The sequence below is a fragment of the Oncorhynchus tshawytscha genome, linkage group LG27 (genome assembly GCF_018296145.1).
Source record: "Oncorhynchus tshawytscha isolate Ot180627B linkage group LG27, Otsh_v2.0, whole genome shotgun sequence".
In the NCBI taxonomy this organism is placed as follows: Eukaryota; Metazoa; Chordata; class Actinopteri; order Salmoniformes; family Salmonidae; genus Oncorhynchus; species Oncorhynchus tshawytscha.
In genome coordinates, this window is record NC_056455.1 from 386,602 (window position 1) to 412,338 (window position 25,737).

At 42.9% G+C, this 25,737-nt stretch overlaps 1 protein-coding gene across 1 annotated transcript in view; it reads right to left on the minus strand.

The window, feature by feature from the left end:
* Window positions 1-253: 253 nt before the first annotated feature.
* Window positions 254-25,737, minus strand: part of LOC112259012 (extracellular serine/threonine protein kinase FAM20C) — a 100,697-nt gene continuing 75,213 nt past the window's right edge. Inside the window, exons 4-9 of the mRNA XM_024433760.2 lie at window positions 17,733-17,825; window positions 11,582-11,697; window positions 9,138-9,318; window positions 8,827-8,936; window positions 7,266-7,407; window positions 254-2,071 (exon numbers count right to left, since the gene is read on the minus strand). Of these exons, the coding sequence (XP_024289528.1) occupies window positions 1,810-2,071; window positions 7,266-7,407; window positions 8,827-8,936; window positions 9,138-9,318; window positions 11,582-11,697; window positions 17,733-17,825 (904 nt within the window). The 3' untranslated portion in view covers window positions 254-1,809. The remainder of the gene's footprint in view (window positions 2,072-7,265; window positions 7,408-8,826; window positions 8,937-9,137; window positions 9,319-11,581; window positions 11,698-17,732; window positions 17,826-25,737) is intronic.

Genomic DNA, 25,737 nt, shown 5'->3' on the forward strand with positions numbered 1-25,737 from the left:
TGTAGTAGACATCATTACTGTACTTATATGTATTCAACTCACTTGATTGTGTCAATTAAGCTACAGATGAGGCACTGTACTCTGAACGTATGGACACATAGATATTAGATATATTTGTTTTCTGTAAGACTTGACTGTTTCTGTGGTGCCTACAAGGATCAGAGTCAAGTCAGAGTTTTTTGCCCCGTCTCAATCATTATTGGATCTATTTTTCTAACTTTGAGATATATAACTGATGAGGTTAACTGACACATTTAAATGCACATCTTGTTTAATTGCACCTTTACAAACCTCCACATAAACCGTCCATACATACAGTATCAACCAGACAGACCTAAGGAGACACAGATAAAAACAGGATGGGATGGAGTATACGCACAGAACTCCCCACCTATGTATATAGCTTTATATCAGGAATTCATATTTTCCTGCAATTACTCTCTTAATAATGATCCCAAACTTTCAAGTAGTTCTATCATTGCACAGGCACTAGGTTTATCTACTGCAGTGGGGGCTGGTGGGAGGAGCTATAGGAGGATGGGCTCATTGTAATGGCTGAAAATGGAATGGAGTCAGAAATGTGGGTTCTATATGTTTAATGTTTTTGATACTGTTCCATTTATTCCATTCCAGCCATTACAATGAGCCCGTCCTCCTATAGCTCCTCCCACCAGCCTCCAATGATCTATATATTGACTTTCAGTAGCTATAACTGAAATGTTTTCTCCAGCAAAGCAGATCTGCCATTGGAAAGTTAAGAAATGTACATCCTGAATATCTGTAGACCACATTTCCATCTGGACATCAGACATTCATCACACTCTAAAGGAACAATCATCATACAAAACCTTGGTGTCATGTTTAGCTTCTTAGTACCATAATAGAGGACTACTTTTAAATCTGAACTTCATCCTCAAATCAATAAAATAATCTACAAGCAGAAGAAAAATAAGAAAAAAAAAGTACAAAGCAATAATCTGAATAATTGTTGTAATATAAACATAGATTTGAACATACATTTTGATTTGATTTAGTCCCACCAATGATTAACGGGTCTGTGAATTGTGATACAGCACTGGACTGGTGCAGTTCTTGAAAAGTCAAAAGAGCCTAAATTGGACTCAGCCTACTGTACCCTGGTTAGGTTTTGACACAGTTCAAACAGAATCCATAAGCGATTCAGATTCCTTTCCACTAACATTGAACAAAAAGTTCAAATTTATTGACAAAGGACATTGCTATTTGTAGATGCACTAGTGCTACCCTCTACCTGACAAACTTTGAACTGTGACCACTTTTTGGCAGGGGTAACTAATAAATACTCTCGGAACAGGTTGCATTTGAAAGATGAAAAGCAGAAGACACAATTTGCAGTAAACCGGCACTCCAATCAAATATATTTATAAAAAAAACACATCGACAACAACGTAAAACAACAGAAGTAATTAAACAATTAGCAATAAAACATTTTTCTTAATTAAGACAGAGTCGATCTCCTCCAATAGGCATGTTGTTTACAGGCCTTTGACAGGTCCCAACAATGCGTATAAACACACATGATTCAGGTGACAACAGAAGGAATAATATCAGTCTTGGAATTCACTGAATTCAAAAATCTCTTCTGAACAAGACAAACATCTCTCAAGACTTTCATGGTCTGTAGCGCTGTGGTGGACAATAAGGGGCCTATGGTGATAGCGTCCACATTTGTTCAATCCAGTCCAGTTAAGTCCGATCCACCCTACTTCCGGCCAGTGCGATCCAGTCCAATCCAGTCTAGTTTATTCTAGAACGGTTCAGGCCTCGCAGCTACCTCCCCCTGGGTGATGTGTGCCCCCACTCCCTCTCCCCTGCCAGGTCATCCTCCACAACATTACTATAGCCCTCCTTCTCAATGCAGTCTGCCAGGACGTTGAGTGTGTGGTGTAGTCGTCTGTCCATAGCCTTCAGGTGTGGCTGGATGAGAATGGGTGTCAGTTTGTCCCTCAGCAGAGACTCAGACATCAGACCACTCAGCTGGTACTCCTCCTTCGCCAGCAGCTGCAGACGCAGGTGTGTCGACTTCTTCACTCTGGAAGGACAGGAGGGAATGGAGGAAGTTCATTAATGCTGTTTGATTACAACTTCATATAAAGTCATCAACTTATGATAAGTGAAAACTCAGGTTAAGTGCATTGCAGTTCACCAGTCCCATTTCAAGTAAATTCTGAGAGTTCAGGAAAGCCTACAACAAACAAAGAAAAGTAGGAGCGGTGCTCGACAACTATGACAAAAATCCAACAAAAGGACTTAACAAGAAAATCTTCCAAAATTAGTAATTCGAGGCAGAAAGGATTTGGAGCACTCAACAAAAAAAGCAGAGATTAATTTCTAAAAAAGTTTCAATAGGAGACAGAATGCAATCGGATCATCATCTAATTGGCATTCACATAACTCTTATAGAATTTCCATGCGGACATTGGAAATTTAATCAAAGTTTACTGGAGGACAATTTATTTTTTAACTATAACCTAATAATTCATAATTGAATTTTTCCAGTACAATATAGGTTCAGCAAATCACCTTATTGTTTGGGATACCTTTAAAATGTACCTTCAGAGGTCATTCAATTCAATATTCATCAATAATAAAAAAGCAGTTTCTGTCTAAAGAGACAAGACTAACAAGGGAAATACATGAACGAATAGTACAGGTAGATAGCAAAAAAATGATACTACAGTACAGAGATACAAAATATGTTAGAGGAAAAATAAAAAGAACTGGAGGAACTTATTCAAGAACGATCTAATGTAATCTATTACAAAAATAAAGCAAACTGGATGGAATATTGAGAAAAATGCACCAAATTATTCCTGAATCTCCAACACAGGAACGCTAACAAAAGGAATTTGCAGAAACTCGTTACTGAAGACGGAGTCATCTATGACTCCAAATTATATTTTAAAAGAGGAAGCTAAATATTTTAAGCAGATGTTCTCTTTTCCGTTTCATCCTCTCCCACTTAATGACGATTACTGTAAAGAATTCTATCCAAATAATAGAAAAAAATAGAACATTAACAAATGTACAGAAAGATCAATGCAAAAACGTTTTGAAGCTATTAAATCCTTTCAGTCTGGAAAAATCCCAGGGCTTGATGGCATACCGGTAGAGGTATATCAAGCCTTTTTAGATATACGCAAAACTCCATTGTTAGCTACTCCTATAGAAATGGTAGTCTGTCAGGTACTCAACAGGAAGGTCTGATTTCACTATTATTAAAACAAGACCCAGATGGCAAATATAAAGATCCAATCTATCTTAAAAACTGAATGCCTCATTCACTTCAATGTTGTGATGCAAAAATACTAGTGAAATGCATAGCACTCAGAATTAAAAAGGCATTGTTCATCCTGATCAGACAGGTTTTTTACATGGACGATACATTGAAGATAATATACGACAACTACTAGAAATAATAGAACATCATGAAACATCTAAGAAGCCAGGCCTGGTATTTATACCGGATTTTGAATAGGCCTTTGATAAAGTAAGACTGGATTTCATTTATAAATGCCTGGATTTTTTCAATTTGGGTGATTATCTTTAAAAGTAATGTATAGCAACCCCAGGTATAAGTTGTAAATAGCAGCTACTTCTCAGAGAGTTTTGAATTGTCAAGAGGAGTTAAACAAGGGTGTCCTCTGTCACACTATCTATTTGTTATGGCCATCGAAATGCTAGCTATTAAAATCATATCAAATCAAATTAGAGGATTAGAAATCCAAGGCTTAAAAACAAAGGTGTCTGCCGATGACCCAAGTTTTATATTAAGTCTGCAACCTAGATCCCTGCAATGTCTCATTGAAGATCTAGATAACTTTTCTGGACTCTCTGGACTAAAACCCAATTATGATACATATTGGATCTTTTAAAAAACTAACACATTACCCTGCAGTTTACCTATACAATGGGCTGATAGTGAAGTAGACATACTTGGTATTCATAACACAAAATATCTAAATTAATTTAAATAGAAAACTTGTAAATAGACCAGATCCTGCAGCCATGGAGAGGTAAATACCTGTCTATTTATGGAAAAATAAGTCTGATTAACTCTGTTTACTCACTTAGTTATGGCGATGCCTACTCCCGATGATTTGTTTTTAAAATCATATGAGCTAAATATATTTCACTTTATCTGGAATGCTAAACGATACACAAATATGAATTGGGTGGGTTGAGATGATTAAATATAAAAGCACTAAACCTCTCTCTAAAAGCTTCACTTATTCAAAAGTTTTACTTGAACCCTAAATGTTTCTCAGATGGATTACTAAAAAAATAACAACCATTCATTTAAAATAATACTTTTTTAAAAGTGTCAGTCTTTTTCAAACAAGCATTGCAGAGCTGGCTACAATTTCAATTTCATCCCCCTGAAAAGATAGAACAAATATTATAACAAATATTATGGCTGAACTCAAATGCGCTGGTTGACAAAATACCCGTATTTATACTGGAAATTGGAATGGTAGAGTTATGTCTTTCAGGAAGTTATTAGAATTATGTGGGAAGGTTTGCTCAATCCAAGATTACAACCAATTGATTTCAGCATTACCCCAAAAATGGAGCGGGAGGAGGTAGGGAACTGGTCTGTCTCCCCAATATAAAGGATCAAAATTGGCAGAGGAATAATAATAGCATTAATAGGAAAGTATACCAGTTTCATTTGAGGACCAGGATGTTGACAGCTGTACCATACAGATTGCAAAATATTTGAGAAGAGATTTTTCATGTACAAATTCCATGGTACAGGGTGTATGAGTTGATATATAAAATGACGCGAGATTCAAGATTTAATGCCCTTCAGATAAAATTATTATATAGAATTCTTGCCACCAACAAAATCATAAATATTTGGGGCATACAATCATCAAAGCTCTGCAGATTTTGTTGTGAGGATAGATAATCAATAGACCATTTATTTTGGTATTGCCCTCAAGTAGCCTGTTTTTGGACTGAAAATGCATAACATTGATCTCAAATTGCACCGTTGGGAGATCTGGAGAAACCGGGTCTGTCAATTACTAATATACTAATACACTTAGTAAAAGTATTTATCTTTAACTCGCAATCTGTGGATTCTATTCGATTAGATAGATTGCAATTGTATGTTAAATATCACATCACAGTTGAAAGATATATGGTGCATCAAAATCCGAAGAGGTTGGCCAGCAGAGATAGGTGGGATGGGCTGAGGGAAGCTGAGGGTTGGGATGTGGAATTGGAGACAAGTGGGAGTGGAGTTGCAGGGCGGGGGATAGAATGCTTCTACATCTGTATTGCTTGCTGTTTGGGGATTTAGGCTGTGTTTTTGTACAGCACTTTGTGACATCGGCTGATGTAAAAAGGGCGTTATAAATAATGTGATTGATTTGAATGAATGGCGGTCAAAGATAAACGTTTTAAAAAATACGTAAAAATAAAATATAACAAAAAGTAAGTTTGAATGACACTGAGGGGCAGTGTTGTTACAGCTAATGCCGGTTTTCCTGAGGCTGATGCAGTGCAGGTCTTTTTACATATGCAATATACACACACTCATTCAAATACACACACATGCACACATGTGTACACACACACACACACACACACACACACACACACACACACACACACACACACACACACACACAAATGGAAATAATGTCATACATGCACTCAAACATATTCAGTTGACCTTGCTGTTATGATTTTTGTTGTCCTTGATGTCTCTTGTTTTTTGCATTGTTGTTTCTGTTTTCCTTTGTCTTTCTATTTTTTCCTCTTTTGTTCATTTGGTTGGTTGTTGGTTCATTGGGGGTCTTGGGGGTGGGGAATGGAATTATTGTATTTATTTCTTCTCGGGGGGGACTGTGGGGGGGTAGCTCTTGGGGAACTGTAGGGGGGGATCTTGGAGGGCTGGTAGGAGATCTGTCGACGTGCCCTTGAGCAGGGCGTTGACCCTGGTTGCTTCTGTATGTCGCTCTGCATGGGAGGCTGTTAGATGACTAATGTGATCGGGTTGTTGAGCGGCTTGTTTTAAATATTCAATAAAAAACAAATGTAAATAATGTATTATTTTGAAAGAATATCTGTCAAATAATTAGCATACAGGAAATCTGTTCAAAATGTAGACACAGTGGACCGATAAGACCATGTGTAGACGCATTTCTGAAAATGTGGGCACAATTAGAACGTGGACACGATCAGGACAAAGGACGCATGTTAGCGCCTGTCACGGTCGTTGTATAGAGGAGACCAAGGGGCAGCGTGACATGAATACATTCTTCTTTATTAAAATGAAGAACACTAAACAAACTAACCAACCAAATAACAAAACGACCGTGAAGCTATATAACACAAGTGCTGACAGGCAACTACACATAGACAATAACCCACAAACCCAAAATGGAAAATGCCAACCTAAATAGGATCCCCAATCACAGACAACGATAAACAGCTGCCTCTGATTGGGAACCAATTCAGGCCACCATAGACCTACATTACCTAGACATACAAAACCCCCATAGATATACAAAAACCCTAGACAGGACAAAAACACACATACCCACCCTCGTCACACCCTGACCTGAGCAAAATAATTCAGAAAAAATAGATAACTAAGGTCAGGGCGTGACAGCGCCAGAAGTTTATTTATAAACTGGGTGGCTCCAGCCCTGAATGCTGATTGTCTGAAAGCCTTGGTATATCAGACTGTAGGTGGCAATCAACACCCATGCCCACACACTACAATCCTCCACCTCTCCTCCTGTTGCTGCCCATGAACTGTCTGATACAGTTTCCCCTCATGAGACCATCCTCATCCAGGTTGAACCCCCAGTATCCCCCACCACCCAGGAGACCAGCTACACCCAAACCCGAATCAAAGAAGACGGGGAGAAAGTCCTGTAGTCCCTCCATTTTAGGGGACCAAAAGTATAGCGACAAATTCGCTTATCTGTGTATTAAAATAGTCAGAAGTTAAGTATTTTTGTCTTTTATGTTTGAAATTATTCATTTTACTATGTTATTAAAAATCGACGTTTAATATATATATATATATATATATATATATATATATATATATTTTTTAAATTAAAATAAAAAATACCTTATTTCTCATTGTTCAGGATGAATACAGGTGTCTGACGTTTCAGTTTAATTGGTAAGCCCTTGATGTCTGCATGCCCAATGATACATCAAACATGCCGTTGATGGAAAATATGAAAAAAGTCACTAACCTGCAACATTGGCTTAAAGGCACCAGAATAGACACCTCGTCATGAGAATGCTTTCCAAACCCTCTCCCATTGTCGAGATGGATGATGAAGCTCTCGTTGCCAAACTTCTCAAATGTCTCATAGTGATGACGATCCATGTTGCCTAAGGAGAGATGTCATTTTAGAAAGGGAGCCATGTTGTAGTTGTAGGGGAGAGTGCGGTAAGTTCAGCCAAAGGGGTAAGTTGAGCCACCCTTGTTTCTAGAAAACCATACACAAAATTAATAATTTGACCACATAATTATGAAGAGGTCATCATTTCATGGAGTCTGTGAACCAAGAAACCACATGGAAAAAGTGGTAAGCGAGTTAGGTCCAAAAACAGATTTTCACCAAGTCAAATGAATGTATTGTGTTAGAGGGTTCATGATGCCAAAGTAGATAATTGTAAGGTTGTTCTATATATCATTATGCATCCCTATAAGATTCAATATGAGGTCCCAAAACTAGGATGAAAGTGTATCCTTGTCGCTGTGTGGGCTAATATAGTGCATTGCGATTGGAAACCCTAATTGATCTACGTGGACAAGTTCTAGCCTTGTTTAGATGTTATCTGTCGGAAAGATATCAGTTTGTCTTTGTGGATGGTTTGTCCTCTGACAAATAAATAGTACGTTTCGGGGTTTCTCAAGGTTCCGTTCTAGGACTACTATTGTTTTTACTATATATGCTACCTCTTGGTGATGTCTTTCGGAAACACAATGTCAACTTTCACAGTTGTGAAGACGACACGCAGTTGTACATTTCGATGAAACATGGTGAAACCCCAAAATTGGCTACCCTGGAAGCCTGTCTTTTCAGACATAAGGAAGTGGAAAGCAAATGTTTGCCTTTTAAACTCGGACAAAACAGAGAAGCTAGTTCTAGGTCCAAAGAAACAAAGAGATCTGCTGTCGGATCTGACAATGAATGTCAATGGGTGTACAATCATCTCAAATAAAACTGTGAAGGACATCTGCCTTTCTCTGGACCCCGATCTCTCTTTTCAAGAACATATCAAAAATATTTCAAGAGCAGCTTTTTTCCATCTTCGTAACATTGCAAAAATCTGAAACTTTTTGTCCAAAAATGATGCAGAAAAACTAATTGTTGTTGGATTAACAACAAGATGACCTTTAAAATGGTATAAGATACATGTATGTTTGAGGAATTTTAATTATAAGATTTCTGTCGTTTTGAATTTGGCGCCCTGCACTTTCACTGGCTGTTGTCATATCGATCCCGTTAACAAGATTGCAGCCCTAAGAAGAGGGTAAAAAAAGGTTTTCACTGAGGATGGTTCTCCCCTTCCTCCTCTGAGGAGCCTCCACTGATGTAAGTCACAGGAGGTTGGTGCACCATAATTGGGAAGAACAGGCTCGTGGTAATGACTGGTGGAATCAGTGGAATGGTATCAGATACATTAAACACATGGTTTCCAGATGTTTGATGCCATTCCATTTGCGCCTGTCTGGTCATTATTATGAGCCGTCCGCCCCGCAGCAGCCTCCTGTGAAGTATGTATTAAGAGGTGTGGCCTCACCCATGAGGAAGTCAAAGATGGTCATGTCCATGATGTCCAATAGACGGGTGCCGCTGTCGTAGGGAGGGGTCTGTTTAACCTCTTCACAGTAGTCAGGGTCTACCTCCCACCTACACACACACACACACACACACACACACACAGCAGAGTAATGATCATATACAGTATGTACATATACCTATCGAGTGAACAACCTTAAAATAAAACTGTTCAACATCTTAACTCTTCAAACTCTACACGGGTGTATAAGCCTGTATATAAATGCACCACTCTATTTGCTATTTTATGTCATCCTTGTATTGGTGCCTTACTCTGCTTTCTTGCGTTTGTTGTAGGATCGTCTCCAGGGGTTTCTCCAGGTCTTGCGTTTTGCCAGGGCCAGGTCTGGGAGGAAGGCAGCCAGAGAACCCTCGATCTGGTCTGGCTTACCGCACAGAGCATGCTCCGTAGAGCAGTAGTACGAACACTCTCCGTAGAAACAGATGTTGTTGGCTGAGAAATTACATAGTTGACATGAATGGCTTAGTTGGTGATATTGATTTGTCAATTTGGTGACCGATAGAACCATCTACAGTCCTTTAACACAGTTGATATGTTCATACTGTGTTTTTTATTATTATAATGTTTTGTATTTTATTAGGATCCCCATTAGCTAATGCTAAAGCAGCAGCTACCCCTCCTGCGGTCCACACAAAACATACAACATGACATAATACAGAACATTAATAGACAAGAGCAGAACCACATACATTTAAAATAATGATACACTTTCATACATTTATGCCTTAGCAGTCCAAGCATCATGTACTCATTATAACGGCAACCCCGCAGCCATTCATTTTACCATATACTGCATCCCTGCTCTACTGTTACAATTCCTTTGCCTAAGCAGGTCCTGATATCCTAATCTCACAGCACCAGTTGTTCTGTAAATACCTCAGGAACAAACTGTGTCCTTGGTTCTTCTGTTTGACGCCAATACTATGCATAATTATCTGATTCATAGACGCTACCCACTGGACACACAACATTGGTTGCACGTAATTTCAATGAAATTACATTGAACCAACGTGGAATAGACATTGAATTGAATCTGTCTGTGCAGAGTGGGTACTGAATGCAAGTGCAACACACAAAAATGGAAGTTTCACCAAAGTGTGTGAAAAGAGCCATATATCATATCGTAAGGAACCTAAGTTTCACCACTGCTTTGTTCCCCTCACATGAATGCAGAAACCTTATTCGCTAAATTCCCCTGACATGAACAAAGCTACACTAAAAGTATGTGGACACCCCTTCAAATTTGTGGATTTGGCTATTTCAGCCACACCCATTGCTGACAGCTGTATAAAATCGAGCTCACAGCCATGCAATCTCCAAAGACAAACATTGGCACTAGAATGGAATTACTGAAGAGCTCAGTGGCTTTCAAAGTGGCACCTTCATAGGATGCCACCATTCCAATAAGTTAGTTAGTCAAATTTCTGCCCTGCTAGAGCTGCTCTGGTCAACTGTAAGTGCTGCTATTGTGAAGTGGAGACTTCTAGGAGCAACAACAGCTCAGCCACAAAGTGGTAGGACATGCAAGTTCACAGAATGGACTGCCGAGTGCTGAAGTGGGTAGCGCGTAAAAAATAGTCTCATTGGTTGCAACACTCACTACTGAGTTCCAAACTGCCTCTGGAAGCAATGTCAGCACAATAACTGTTCAGTGGGGGATTCATGAAATGTGTTTCCATGGCCAACTGCACACAAGCCTAAGATCACCATGCGCACCGCCAAGCGTCGGCCGGAGTGGTGTAAAGCTCGCCGCCATTGGACTTTGGAGCAGTGGAAACGTGTTCTATAGATTGATGAATCACGCTTCACCATCTGGCAGTCCAATGGACACATCTGGGTTTGACGGATGCCAGGAGAACGCTACCTGCCCCAATGCATAGTGCCAACTGTAAAGTTTGGCGTAGGAATAATGGTCTGGGGCTGTTTTCCATGGTTCGGGCTAGGCTAGGCTCCTTAAAGCTACAGCATACAATGACATTCTAGACGATTCTGCGCTTCCAACATTGTGGCAACATTTTGTGGAAGGCCCTTTACTGTTTCAGCATAACACTGTCCGCGTGCACAAAGCTTGGTCCATACAGAAATGGTTTTTAGAAATTAGTGTGGAAGAACTTGACTGGCCTGCACAGAGCCCTGAACTCAACCCCCCTGATGTGAATAAAGAAAGCTACATTGTTTTGCTAAATTCCCCTAACTTCAATAAAGCTACCTTGTTTTCCTAAATTCCTCTGACATGAATAAAGCTACCTTGTTTTGCTAAATTCCCATAACTTGAATAAAGCTACCTTGTTTTCCCAAATTCCCCTGACATGAATAAAACGACCTTGTTTTCCTAAATCCCCCTGACATGAATAAAGCTACCTTGTTTCGCTAAATTCCCCTGACTTGAATAAAGCTACCTTGTTTTGCTAAATTCCCCTAAGTTGAATAAAGCTACCTTGTTTTCCTAAATTCCCCTGACATGAATAAAGCTACCTTGTTTTCCTAAATTCCCATAACATGATCAAAGCTACATTGTTTCTCTAAATCCCCCTGATGTGAATAAAGCTGTATAAGCTTCCCTTGTCAGTTTCATTGAATTTGACTCACTTGACTCACTCACAGTTTCATTGCTCAAGACAATTGTGTTTGAACCTCATACTACTGTCCTATAGGACACAGAGAACAGATGAGTGTAGCATGTCTGGTTCAGTACCTGGTGAGATGAAGAAGGTTCTCCACAGCTTCTTGTCTCTGGTCACGTCCTTGATCTCTTTAGTCATATTCAATAGTCTACCGGCTACAGGAGGGACACGGCGGAAATCCAGGATCCTGCAACAGGACATAGAGAGACATATAGGTCCACATGCTATGCCACCATATTTATTCTACTATTCTTCTTCAAGTAAGCTGTAGTTTATTTTTAACACCACCAGAGGTAGCTGTGACATAAGAGCACTCTGCTTTGAACTGCTACAATAACAGTCTAGGTCATCACAGAAGGTCTAAATGATTTCACATCAAAAGCTCAAATTACTCTATTCTAAATCAGTGATGATAATGATCTAATCAACCATGCTTGGTCTTAATTTACACCATGTAGTTCTGACATATGCTATGTTTCTATTCTACTCTACTGCAATGTGGGAAGGAGACAGTTATCCAGAGAAGACACAAGTTGGACACATGCCTCTGATGATGATTCATCTGTGTGTGAACCCAGGTATGTGCACAGAATACTGGCATGTGTGGGTGCACATGTGTATGTGTGTATGTCCTGTGAATGTGTGTATGCATGAACTATGCAGATGTTCTGTGTTCATAGTATTCTCAGCACGTATGAGACCACTCCAGGGAGATGGAGTCTTCTAACATGAACATGGTCTCTCTCTCTCTCTCTCTGTCAGTCCCTCTTTCTCTCTCTCTCTCTCTCTCTCTCTCTCTCTCTCTCTCTCTCTCTCTCTCTCTCTGTCAGTCTCTCTCTCTCTCTCTCTGAGTGCTGTTATTCCTGTCTCTGTGCGTGCTACACACTAATTTTATGCATGTATAACCCCCCTTCTGTTAATGATGACACCACTGTTAACCAGGGATGCTTCAACATTTACCTACCGACATGAACTAGGCCTGGGGGCACAGAGAGAGAGAGAAACAGAGAGAGAGAGGGAGAGAGAGAGAAACACAGAGAGAGAGAGAGAGAGAGAGAGGCATAGCCTTGCTATTGAGAAAGTTCGCCGTAGGCAGACCTGGCTCTCAAGAGAAGACAGGCTATGTGCACACTGCCCACAAAATGTGTTGGACACTGAGCTGCACTTCCTAACCTGCCAGATGTATGACCATATTAGAGACACATATTTCCCTCAGATTACCCAGACCCACAAAGTATATATTTTTTTTGATAAATTCCCAAATCAATTGGGTAAAATATCACAGTGTGCAATCACAGCAGCAAGATTTGTGACCCTTTACCACAAGAAAAGGGCAAGCATTGAAGAACAAACCCCATTGTAAATATAACCCATATTTATGTTTATTATTATTATTATTTTTTTTAACTTTAACTATTTGTACATCGTTACAACACTGTATACAGTATATACAATACTATGACACTTGAAATGTCTTTATTCTTTTGGAACTTGTGTGAGTGTAATATTTACTGTTGACTTTTTATTGTTTATTTCACTTTTGTTTATCCATTTCACTTGCTTTGGCAATGTCACATTTTTGAGGATCTGAGGACCCATGCCAAATACAGTTCAGTATTTTCAGGAGACTGAAAAGATTTGGCATGGGTCCTCAGATTCTCAAAAAGTTCTAAAGCAGCACCACTGAGAGCATCCTGACTGGTTGCATCACTGTCTGGTATGGCAGCTGCTTGGCCTCGGACCGCAAGGCACTACAGAGGATAGTGCGAACGGTCCAGTACATCACTGGGGCTCAAACTCCAGCCACCCTAGTCATAGACTGTTCTCTCTGTTACTGTTCTCTCTCCTACCTCCACCCTCCCTCCTCTACCTTCCACCCTCCTGTCCCTCCATCCTCCTCTACCTCTACCCTTCCTCTTCTATCTACACCCTCCCTCTATCTCCACTCTCCTTTACCTCCACCCTCCATCCTCTATTGTCCTTTACCTCCAACTTTCCTCTTCTACCTCCACACTCCCTCCTCTACCTCCACCCTCCTCTCCCTCCATCCTCTATCGTCCTCTACCTCCACCCTTCCTCTTCTACCTCCACCCTCTCTCCTCTCCCTCCATCCTCATCTACCCTTCCTCTTCTACCTCCACCCTCCCTCCTATACCTCCACCCTCCTGTACCTCCATTCTTCTATAACTCCACCCTCCCCCGCTACCTCTACCTCCACCCTCCCCTCCATCCCCTACCTCCACTCTCCCCTCCATCTACCTCCACCCTCCTCTACCTCCACCCTACTCTACCCCCCCCCTCCCCCTCCCTCCTCTACTTCTACCTCCACCCTCCCTCCTCTACCCTCCCTCCCTTACCTCCACCCTACCTTCTCCACCCTCCCCCTTCTACCTCCACCCTCCCCTCCATCCCCTACCTCCACTCTCCCCTCCATCTACCCTTCCTCCTCTACCTCTACCCTCCCTCCCTTACCTCCACCCTCCCTTCTCCACCCCCTCCTCTACCTCCACCCTCCCCTCCATCCCCTACCTCCACTCTCCCCTCCATCTACCCTTCCTCCTCTACCTCTACCCTCCCTCCCTTACCTCCACCCTCCCTACTCCACCCCCACCCTCCCCCATCCCTCCTCTACTTCTACCTCCACCCTCCCTCCTCTACCTCTACCCTCCCTCCCTTACCTCCACCCTCCCTACTCCACCCCCACCCTCCCCATCCCTCCTCTACTTCTATCATGACCTCCACCCTCCCTCCTCTACCTCTACCCTCCCTCCCTTACCTCCACCCTCCCCCTCCCTCTTCTACCTACCTCCACCCTACATCCTCCCTCTTATTTTCCTCCATCCTCTACCTAAGAGATAACAAGTACATTATCATGACAATCTTCACACCACAGTTGACTACAACTGAGCCAGACAGAGAAAAGCCTTGCTGTGTGAAAAGTGCTGCGACAGGTGACTCCAAACGATATAGTATCATTGACCTGAAAGAAAACTATTAGACCTCCATGTCACTACAGTATGTAGCTATGGAGACCAAACCATGGCATTATTATTATAATACTGAGCATAACCATGGCAGTATCATTATAATACGGAGTGTAACCATCATGGCAGTATCATTATAATACGGACTGTAACCATCATGGCAGTATCATTATAATACAGAGTGTAACCATCATGGCAGTATTATTATAATACGGACTGTAACCATCATGGCAGTATCATTATAATACGGACTGTAACCATCATGGCAGTATCATTATAATACAGAGTGTAACCATCATGGCAGTATCATTATAATACGGACTGTAACCATCATGGCAGTATTATTATAATACAGAGTGTAACCATCATGGCAGTATCATTATAATACGGAGTGTAACCATCATGGCAGTATCATTATAATACAGAGTGTAACCATCATGACAGTATTATTATAATATGGAGTGTAACCATCATGGCAGTATTATTATAATACAGAGTGTAACCATCATGGCAGTATCATTATAATACGGAGTGTAACCATCATGGCAGTATCATTATAATACACAGTGTAACCATCATGGCAGTATCATTATAATACAGAGCGTAATCATGGCAGCATTATTATCGTCACACCCTGATCTGTTTCACCTTTCCTTGTTATAGTCTCCACCCCCTCCAGGTGTTGCTTGTTTTCCCCAGTGTATTTATCCCTGTGTTTCCTGGCTCTCTATGCCAGTTCGTCTTGTATGTCCAAGTCAACCAGCGTTTTTTCCTGTTCTTTGCTTTTGCTATTTCTCCTTTTTCTAGTTCTCCCGGTTTTGACCCTTGCCTGTTTCTGGACTCTGTTTGCCTACTCCTTTTGGATTATTAAACATCTCAGACTCCAACTATCTTCCTCCTGTGTCTGCATCTGGGTCTCGCCTTGAGTTATGATAATTATAATACGGAGCATAACATAACCATGGCAGTATTTTTATAATATGGAGCAAAACCACTGCAGTATTATTATATTCTGGAGATTAACATTCATGGCAGTATTATTATAATACAATGTGTAACCATGGCACTACTATTATAATAAAGGGCATAACCATGGCAGTATTATTATAATAATTTGTTTGTCTCCTTTACATCCAGGAGACCCAGGAAGTTTTCCTTCTAGGATCATTAATGCGTTCTTAACAGGCAGGATATAAAGACTTGTAAAGCCAGTGGAGTTCCAGAGCAGGTAGGCAGACAGACAGACAGACAGACAGACAGACAGACAGACAGACAGACAGACAGACAGACAGACAGACAGACAGACAGACAGACAGACAGACAGACAGACAGACAGACAGACAGACAGACAGAAAGACAGACAGACAGACACACAGGCAGACAGAGAGACAGACAGGCAGACAGACAGACAGACAGACAGACAGACAGACAGACAGACAGACAGAAAGACAGAGCAGACAGACAGAGCAGACACGGTAGACAGAGCAGACAGATAGAGCAGATAGACAGAGCAGACAGACAGACAGGCAGACAGGCCAGAAAGAGACAGGTAGACAGAGCCGGGTGGTTGGGTTAGCTAGTCATTGTTAAATTAAATCTATGTCCGAAATGCAATCCTATTCCCTACATAATGCACTACTTTTGGCCGGAGCCCAAATGGAATCTTATTCCCTACATAGGGCTTCGGCCAAAAGTAGTGCACTATGGCCTTCCTGCTGTTATAGGTCAAGTCCCAAATGGAACCCTATTTCCTACATAGTGCACTACTTTTGACCAGAGCCCTATGGTGCACTATGTAGGAAAAAGGGTTCCATTTGAGATGCACCTATAAGAGCAGGAAGGCAGTGCTCAGCCAGTCAGTCAGTATGACTCATGGGCCTCCTGATGAGTAGAGCTTTAATAGAGTAACACAGAGCTCTGCCTGCTAACTGTTCCTCAGATATACAGACATGAGCACCGTTTTTACCTGCTGCTAACATGCATCCTTTGTCCTGATCTTCTGATTGTGTCCACATTTTTGATATGAGTCTACACATGCTATTAAAATGAGTGTCTTATCCGTCCACTGTATCTGCCTTGTGACCAGATTTATTGGTCTGTATGCCATTTTTAATTGATATAATATTTATTTATTTTCTTTCTTTCTCAACACATATTGATTCCATATGTACAGTAAATGATGACAAAATGAGTGTCTGGCTAACTCTGGAGGTGGTGGGTGTCTGACTAACTCTGGAGGTGGTGGGTGTCTGACTAACTCTGGAGGTGGTGGGTGTCTGACTAACTCTGGAGGTGGTGGGTGTCTGACTAACTCTGGAGGTGGTGGGTGTCTGACTAACTCTGGAGGTGGTGGGTGTCTGACTAACTCTGGAGGTGGTGGGTGTCTGACTAACTCTGGAGGTGGTGGGTGTCTGACTAACTCTGGAGGTGGTGGGTGTCTGACTAACTCTGGAGGTGGTGGGTGTCTGACTAACTCTGGAGGTGGTGGGTGTCTGACTAACTCTGGAGGTGGTGGGTGTCTGACTAACTCTGGAGGTGGTGGGTGTCTGACTAACTCTGGAGGTGGTGGGTGTCTGACTAACTCCCTGAGGTGGTGGGTGTCTGACTAACTCTGGAGGTGGTGGGTGTCTGACTAACTCTGGAGGTGGTGGGTGTCTGACTAACTCTGGAGGTGGTGGGTGTCTGACTAACTCTGGAGGTGGTGGGTGTCTGACTAACTCTGGAGGTGGTGGGTGTCTGACTAACTCTGGAGGTGGTGGGTGTCTGTGGTGGGTGTCTGACTAACTCTGGAGGTGGTGGGTGTCTGACTAACTCCCGAGGTGGAGGGTATCTGACTAACTCCGGAGGTGGTGGGTGTCTGACTAACTCTGGAGGTGGTGGGTGTCTGACTAACTCTGGAGGTGGTGGGTGTCTGACTAACTCTGGAGGTGGTGGGTGTCTGACTAACTCCGGAGGTGGTGGGTGTCTGACTAACTCCAGAGGTGGTGGTGTCTGACTAACTCCCGAGGTGGTGGGTGTCTGACTAACTCCCGAGGTGGTGGGTGTCTGACTAACTCCGGAGGTGGTGGGTGTCTGACTAACTCCGGAGGTGGTGGGTGTCTGGCTAACTTCGGTGGTGGTGGGTGTCTGACTAACTCCGGAGGTGGTGGGTGTCTGACTAACTACGGAGGTGGTGGTTGTCTACATACACACTGTGGATTCTTCATGTCAGGTACAGGTGTGTGTGTGTGTGATTTACCTGTCCAGATGAAAGGCAGCGATCTCAGCATTATGTCTCTCAAAGTCCGAAAAGTAGAAGAAGTCAGGGGGCGTCTCCTGCTCCCGAGTCTGCCTGCAGGGGAAAGGGTACAGGTCAGGGGTTTACAGAGAACCCTGTTCTCTTAACCCCATACAAGAAAAGGTCAGGGGTTTATAGAGGTCAGGGGTTTACAGAGAACCCTGTTCTCTTAACCCCATACAAAAAAAATAAGCTCTGGGTAGGCACAGATCTAGGATCAGCTTCCCCTTCCCAAAGCATAGCCTTAGGAGAAAGAACGCTGCATTTACCTTAGATCAGTGTCAAGGTAGATCAAAGTTTTATCTGGGTAGATAGACGTTGCTCTGGGCACAGATCTAGGATTTTAAGATGCCAACTTCTATACCTAACAAAGAGACACCGCCTACCACACAACCAAGGCCCTCTCTGAAGCACTAACAGAGGTGAAGCCACAATTGAAACTTTGCGGATTGTATTGTGGCTTTGTGTTTGAGATTCGAGGTTACTGTAGCCCTCTACCGTACCTATTTCTGGAGTCCTATGATCCTCCCTGAAAATGCTTTCCACACACTGTCTGACCGAAAGCTTTGACTGTTTAAAAAAAGCTTTTTAAGGCTTAACCCTCTCAGAGAGCCCAACAGAGATGATGAGTTTAGAGGCGAGGCACAAAGGAGTCAAAGGAATTGAAGCTGAAGAAAAACAGACATACACTTTGGTACATTTAGATTATCAACGAGCTGACACAGAAGGTATGTTTTTCAGTAAAGAAATGATAGCAAGTTGAACTGCAGTTCACAAACTCTGTTAATCACAACAACATAAATACCACAAAACATCCAACATCTACGTGTAGTCAGGGTGTATTGCTGATTAATAGAAGGAACATAGCTGAGATGGGACTGTTCCATCCATTCAATGACATGCTTCACGTTTCCTCTCAAGCTGTTGTTTACACAAGCTTCAGAAGAATAAAAAACACAATCAGAGAGAAGTCGTTTCAGGAGAAATGGGTCTGCAACCTCCTCCACATCCATACCTACTCTGCAGGCCTTATCTCATCAGCTGAGGAGGGGTAGTGAGCAGAGGAGAGGACAGGAGAGACAGGAGGAGGATTGGAAACAGATTCTTATCTTGGCAAGGCAATGCGCTACACTCTCTCTCTTCTTCTATCACTCTTTCTCACCCTTCCCCCTCTCTTTCTTCCTCCCTCAAGCACTTCTCTGTCTCTCTATTCCCCCTTTCTTCCTCACATTCTCCCCCCTCATGTCCTCTCCCTCTCTCTCTCTCACTATCTCCCTCTTTCTCTCTCTCTCCCTCTCTCTGTAGCCTTCAGCTGTGTGTGATTGTTGCTCCACAGCTGTGAAGCTGACATATGCACCCATCATTACATAACTCACCCGGAATCATGGAACACTCCACAACGCATTCCTAACTCTCTACTAACGCTTCCTAATCCCTCCTTCCTTCCATACTCAGCTCTCTCTCGCTGTCTCTTGTTCTCTTTTTCTTTCTCTCTCCCCCTCTTTCTCTCTCTCTCTCTCTTGTTCATCCTCAAAGACTAGTCAGCCTGCAGATTCTATCTTCTAAGAAGAAGACTACAGGGACCGCTAATTTGAAACAGACTGTCTTTGCCTGATGAGAATAACAACAGTGAAAAAGTGACTCTGCTTAGGCCTACGTATGGTGTTTGGTTACACTGTAAGACATTTCCTGTAAAATGTACAGTAACTTATTGGCAGAAATTACAGTACCAAGTGAGTTACTAATCACAGTACTAATTACAATTACAGCATATTACTGTAATTACCTAGTGACATATTAACCATTGTTCTTTGCAAGTTCATGTTTACATTTTGGTCATTTAGCGTGCATTCTTGTTTAGCAACTTAGAGTCGGTGCATTCAGCCAAGCACATATCAGTCATAGGAAGTGAATGTTTCTGTAACCATTACTGAGAACGTTGTTGTAGTTAAGGATACATTGGTCTTCAGAACAATTGTAATTACAACAAGATATCTTATGATATTCAGTATCAGTCAAAAGTTTGGACACACCTACTCATTCCAGGGTTTTCTTTATTTTTTACTATTTTCCACATTGTACAATAATAGTGAAGACATCAAAACTATGAAATAACAGATATGGAATCATGTAGGAACCAAAAAAGTGTCAAACAAATCAAAATATATTTTAAATTTGAGATTCTTCAACGTAGCCATCCTTTGCCTTCATGACAGCTTTGCATACTCTTGGCATTCTCTCAACCAGCTTCATGAGGTAGTGACCTGGAATGCATTTCAATTAACAGATGTGCCTTGTTAAAAGTTAATTTGTGGAATTTCTTTCCTTCTTAATGCGTTTGAGCCAATCAGTTGTGACAAGGTAGGGGTGGTATACAGAAGATAGCCCTATTTGGTAAAAGACCAAGTCCATATTATGGCAAGAACAGCTCAAATAAGCAAAGAAAAACGACCGTCCATCATTACTTTAAGATATGAAGGTCAGTCAATCCGGAAAAATTCAAGAACTTTTAAAGTTTCTTTAAGTGCAGCTGCAAAAATCATCAAGCGCTATGATGAACTGGCTCTCATGAGGACCGCCATAGGAAAGGAAGACCCAGAGTTACTTCTGCTGCAGAGGATACATTCATTAGAGTTAACTGCCCCTCAGATTGCAGCCCAAATAAATGCTTCAAAAGTTCAACAGACACATCTCAACATTAACTGTTCAGAGGAGACGGCGTGAATCAGGCCTTCATGGTCGAATAGCTGTAAAGAAACCACTACTAAAATACACTGTGACGGATCAGCTCATCCGAAATACTCTAACACTGGAGGGAGGCATGAAATTACCGGAGGCAGTGGTTGTGGTTCCTTTTCTTTTGCATTGTCACTAAACAGGGTTTATTTTGCCCAATAAAATAAGCCCAGTACAAGGGAGGGTCCAATGCTGAAACAACAGCGTAAAAAGAATAAACATAAACTAAGCAGCTGACCAAAAGGCTGTGGCCAAAAAGGGAACACAAAACAACAAACGGCTATCGTCTACACATCATATTTACATCTACACATCATATTTACATCTACACATCATATTTACATCTAACTTTAGCCTGCCTTGTTTAACATAGAGCCAAGGTGCATCAGATGAAGACGCTTCCTCTGAGGTAGGAAAGTCTGACGTCCTCACAGATCCCTGTGTCTGATCCCAATTCATCCCCAGCTCTTCTCCTGGCACACCTATACAGTCGTGGCCAAAAGTTTTGAATGACATAAATATTAATTTCCACAAAGTTTGCTGCTTCAGTGTCTTTAGATATTTTTGTCAGATGTTACTATGGAATACTGAAGTATAATTACAAGCATTTCATCAGCGTCAAAGGCTTTTATTGACAATTACATGAAGTTGATGCAAAGAGTCAATATTTGCAGTGTTGACCCTTCTTTTTCAAGACCTCTGCAATCCGCCCTGGCATGCTGTCAATTAACTTCTGGGCCACATCCTGACTGATGGCAGCCCATTCTTGCATAATCAATCCTTGGAGTTCGTCAGAATTTGTGGGGTTTTGTTTGTCCACCCACCTCTTGAGGATTGACCACAAGTTTTCAATGGTATTAAGGTCTGGGGAGTTTCCTGGCCAAAAACCCAAAATATCAATATTTTGTTCACCGAGCCACTTTGTTATCACTTTTGCCTTATGGCAAGGTGCTCCATCATGCTGGAAAAGGCATTGTGTGTCACCAAACTGTTCCTGGATGGTTAGGAGAAGTTGCTCTCAGAGGATGTGTTATTCATGGCTGTGTTAGACAAAATTGTGAGTGAGCCCACTCCCTTGGCTGAGAAGCAACCCCACACATGAATGGTCTCAGGATGCTTTACTGTTGGCATGACACAGGACTGATGGTAGCGCTCACCTTGTCTTCTCCGGACAAGATTTTTTCCGGATGCCCCAAACATTCAGAAAGCGGATTCATCAGAGAAAATGACTTTACCCCAGTCCTCAGCTGTCACGCCCTGACCATAGAGAGCCTTTTGATTCCTTAGGTCGGGTGTGACTAGGGGAGGGGGGGGGGTGTTCCTATCTAGGTGTTTTATTTTTATGTTGGCCTGGTATAGTTCCCAATCAGAGGCAGCTGTTTATCGTTGTCTCTGATTGGGGATCATATTTAGGCAGCCATTTCCCCACTGTGTTTTGTGTGATTTTGTTTTTGTGTAGATGCCTGTGAGCACTCCAGAACGTCACGTTTCGTTGATTCTTTATTCCACGCTGCGCTTTGGTCATCCAAGATGGCGTAGCAGTCGGACGTCTTGTCGTGTTGTGTCCCTTGTATATATCGTATATATCGTTTTTTTAAACATATTTTTCTTCGCATATCTTTTAAAACATTTTGCTAAACCTCAACTTCTAAATATTCTCCTGCAACCCGCCTCACCCAATGTAGCTATTTTTTCTAAAGTATTTAGATTTACTTCGGATCCGGATCTCCTCAACTGAAGCTAGCCAGCTAACTACCGGGTATCAGTCAGCAAACCATTGCTAGCGGTCTTCAGCTAACCGGTCATCAGCTAACCTTTAGCTCGGAAAGCTCTCGCCAGTTCGAACAACGCGACTCTAACCAGAGCATAACGGACCTATATTTTTTTTATCCCCGGATTCCCACTGGATTCCCACCGCAAACGGAACATTTTCAGCTGGATCTTCACAACTAGCTAACTAGCTAACCGCAACCCCGGATGATTACTCCTGGCTAGCGTTTCCACCCACTTAGCTTGAAGCTAGCCCGGCCAGAGCTCCTGTGCTACCACCGAAGCATACTCCTGGGCTACAATATCCGGACCCACGACCGGTCTATCGATGTCACCGCATGAAGAGGCATAAACAGACTCACCCCATCGCGACGCCCCCCAAAGGCTAACTTTCTAGCCCTTGCTATCTCCTTGCTTGCTAATTCGGCCTGCTAACTGCTAGCTTGTTTAGCTCCGGTCCGCTAACTGCTACCTTGTTTAGCCCCGGCCTACTAACTGTTAGCTTGTTAGCACATGCCTGCTAACCGTCTGAATCGCCGCGTCCCAAACACTCACTGGACCCATATTTACTTTCAATCTCTTTTCGATTTTTAATTTGTTTATACCTTCCGGTAACCTGCCTCACCCAATGTGATACGGAATCGCTATTATTTTTAATTTTTAGAACACACTCAAGAACCTCCAGAAGCTAACCAGCTAACTAGCTACAAGCTATTTAGTCATTGTTAGCCACTGCTAGCGGCGTGTACCTTTTACCTTCTGCACAGCCAGCCAGTTTTTTAACCTGGATAATACTCGCCAGTCCAGCTTCCCTACCCATCCACCGCTGCCCCCTGGACACTGATCACTTGGCTACATAGCTGATGCATGCTGGACTGTCCATTAATCACAGTACTCCATTCTGCTTGTTTATGTTTTATCTGTCGGCCCCAGCCGCACTCAGGCTCTGTGTGTAGTTAATCCGACCCTCTCTGCCTAGTCAACGCCATTTTACCTGCTGTTGTTGTGCTAGCTGATTAGCTGTTGTTGTCTCACCTACTGTTTTAGCTACTGTTTTAGCTAGCTCTCCCAATTCAACACCTGTGATTACTGTATGCCTCGCTGTATGTCTCTCTCAAATGTCAATATGCCTTGTATACGGTTGTTCAGGTTAGTTATAATTGTTTTAGTTTACAATGGAGCCCCTAGTTCCACTCTTCATACCCCTGATACCTCCTTTGTCCCACCTCCCACACATGCGGTGACCTCACACATTACAACCAGCATGTCCAGTGATACAACCTCTCTAAACATCACCCAGTGCCTGGGCTTACCTCCGCTGTACCCGCACCCCACCATACCCCTGTCTGCGCATTATGCCCTGAATATATTCTACCATGCCCAGAAATCTGCTCCTTTTATTCTCTGTCCCCAACGCTCTAGGCGACCAGTTTTGATAGCCTTTAGCCGCACCCTCATTCTACTCCTCCTCTGTTCCGCGGGTGATTTGGAGGTAAACCCAGGCCCTGCATGTCTCCAGGCACCCTCATTTGTTGACTTCTGTGATCGAAAAAGCCTTGGTTTCATGCACGTCAACATCAGAAGCCTCCTCCCTAAGTTTGTTTTACTCACTGCTTTAGCACACTCTGCTAACCCTGATGTCCTTGCCGTGTCTGAATCCTGGCTCAGGAAGGCCACCAAAAATTTGGAGATTTCCATACCCAACTATAACATTTTCCGTCAAGATAGAACTGCCAAAGGGGGAGGAGTTGCAGTTTACTGCAGAGATAGCCTGCAAAGTAATGTCATACTTTCCAGGTCCATACCCAAACAGTTCGAACTACTAATTTAGAAAATTACTCTCTCCAGAAATAAGTCTCTCACTGTTGCCGCCTGCTACCGACCCCCCTCAGCTCCCAGCTGTGCCCTGGACACCATTTGTGAATTGATCGCCCCCCATCTAGCTTCAGAGTTTGTTCTGTTAGGTGACCTAAACTGGGATATGCTTAGCACCCCGGCAGTCCTACAATCCAAGCTAGATGCCCTCAATCTCACACAAATCATCAAGGAACCCACCAGGTACAACCCTAAATCTGTAAACAAGGCCACGCTCATAGACGTCATCCTGACCAACTGGCCCTCCAAATACACCTCCGCTGTCTTCAACCAGGATCTCAACGATCACTGCCTCATTGCCTGTATCCGCTACGGAGCCGCAGTCAAACGACCACCCCTCATCACTGTCAAACGCTCCCTAAAACACTTCTGTGAGCAGGCCTTTCTAATCGACCTGGCCCGGGTATCCTGGAAGGACATTGACCTCATCCCGTCAGTTGAGGATGCCTGGTCATTCTTTAAAAGTAACTTCCTCACCATTTTAGATAAGCATTCTCCGTTCAAAAAATGCAGAACCTAAGAACAGATATAGCCCTTGGTTCACTCCAGACCTGACTGCTCTCGACCAGCACAAAAATATCCTGTGGCGGACTGCAATAGCATCGAATAGTCCCCGCGATATGCAACTGTTCAGGGAAGTCAGGAACCAATACACGCAGTCAGTCAGGAAAGCTAAGGCCAGCTTCTTCAGGCAGAAGTTTGCATCCTGTAGCTCCAACTCCAAAAAGTTCTGGGACACTGTGAAGTCCATGGAGAACAAGAGCACCTCCTCCCAGCTGCCCACTGCACTGAGGCTAGGTAACACGGTCACCACCGATAAATCCATGATTATCGAAAACTTCAACAAGCATTTCTCAACAGCTGGCCATGCCTTCCGCCTGGCTACTCCAACCTCGGCCAACAGCTCCGCCCCCTGCAGCTACTCGCCCAAGCCTCTCCAGGTTCTCCTTTACCCAAATCCAGATAGCAGATGTTCTGAAAGAGCTGCAAAACCTGGACCCGTACAAATCAGCTGGGCTTGACAATCTGGACCCTCTATTTCTGAAACTATCCGCCGCCATTGTCGCAACCCCTATTACCAGCCTGTTCAACCTCTCTTTCATATCGTCTGAGATCCCCAAGGATTGGAAAGCTGCCGCAGTCATCCCCCTCTTCAAAGGGGGAGACACCCTGGACCCAAACTGTTACGGACCTATATCCATCCTGCCCTGCCTATCTAAGGTCTTCGAAAGCCAAGTCAACAAACAGGTCACTGACCATCTCGAATCCCACCGTACCTTCTCCGCTGTGCAATCTGGTTTCCGAGCCGGTCACGGGTGCACCTCAGCCACACTCAAGGTACTAAACGATATCATAACCGCCATCGATAAAAGACAGTACTGTGCAGCCGTCTTCATCGACCTTGCCAAGGCTTTCGACTCTGTCAATCACCATATTCTTATCGGCAGACTCAGTAGCCTCGGTTTTTCGGATGACTGCCTTGCCTGGTTCACCAATTACTTTGCAGACAGAGTTCAGTGTGTCAAATCGGAGGGCATGCTGTCCGGTCCTCTGTCAGTCTCTATGGGGGTGCCACAGGGTTAAA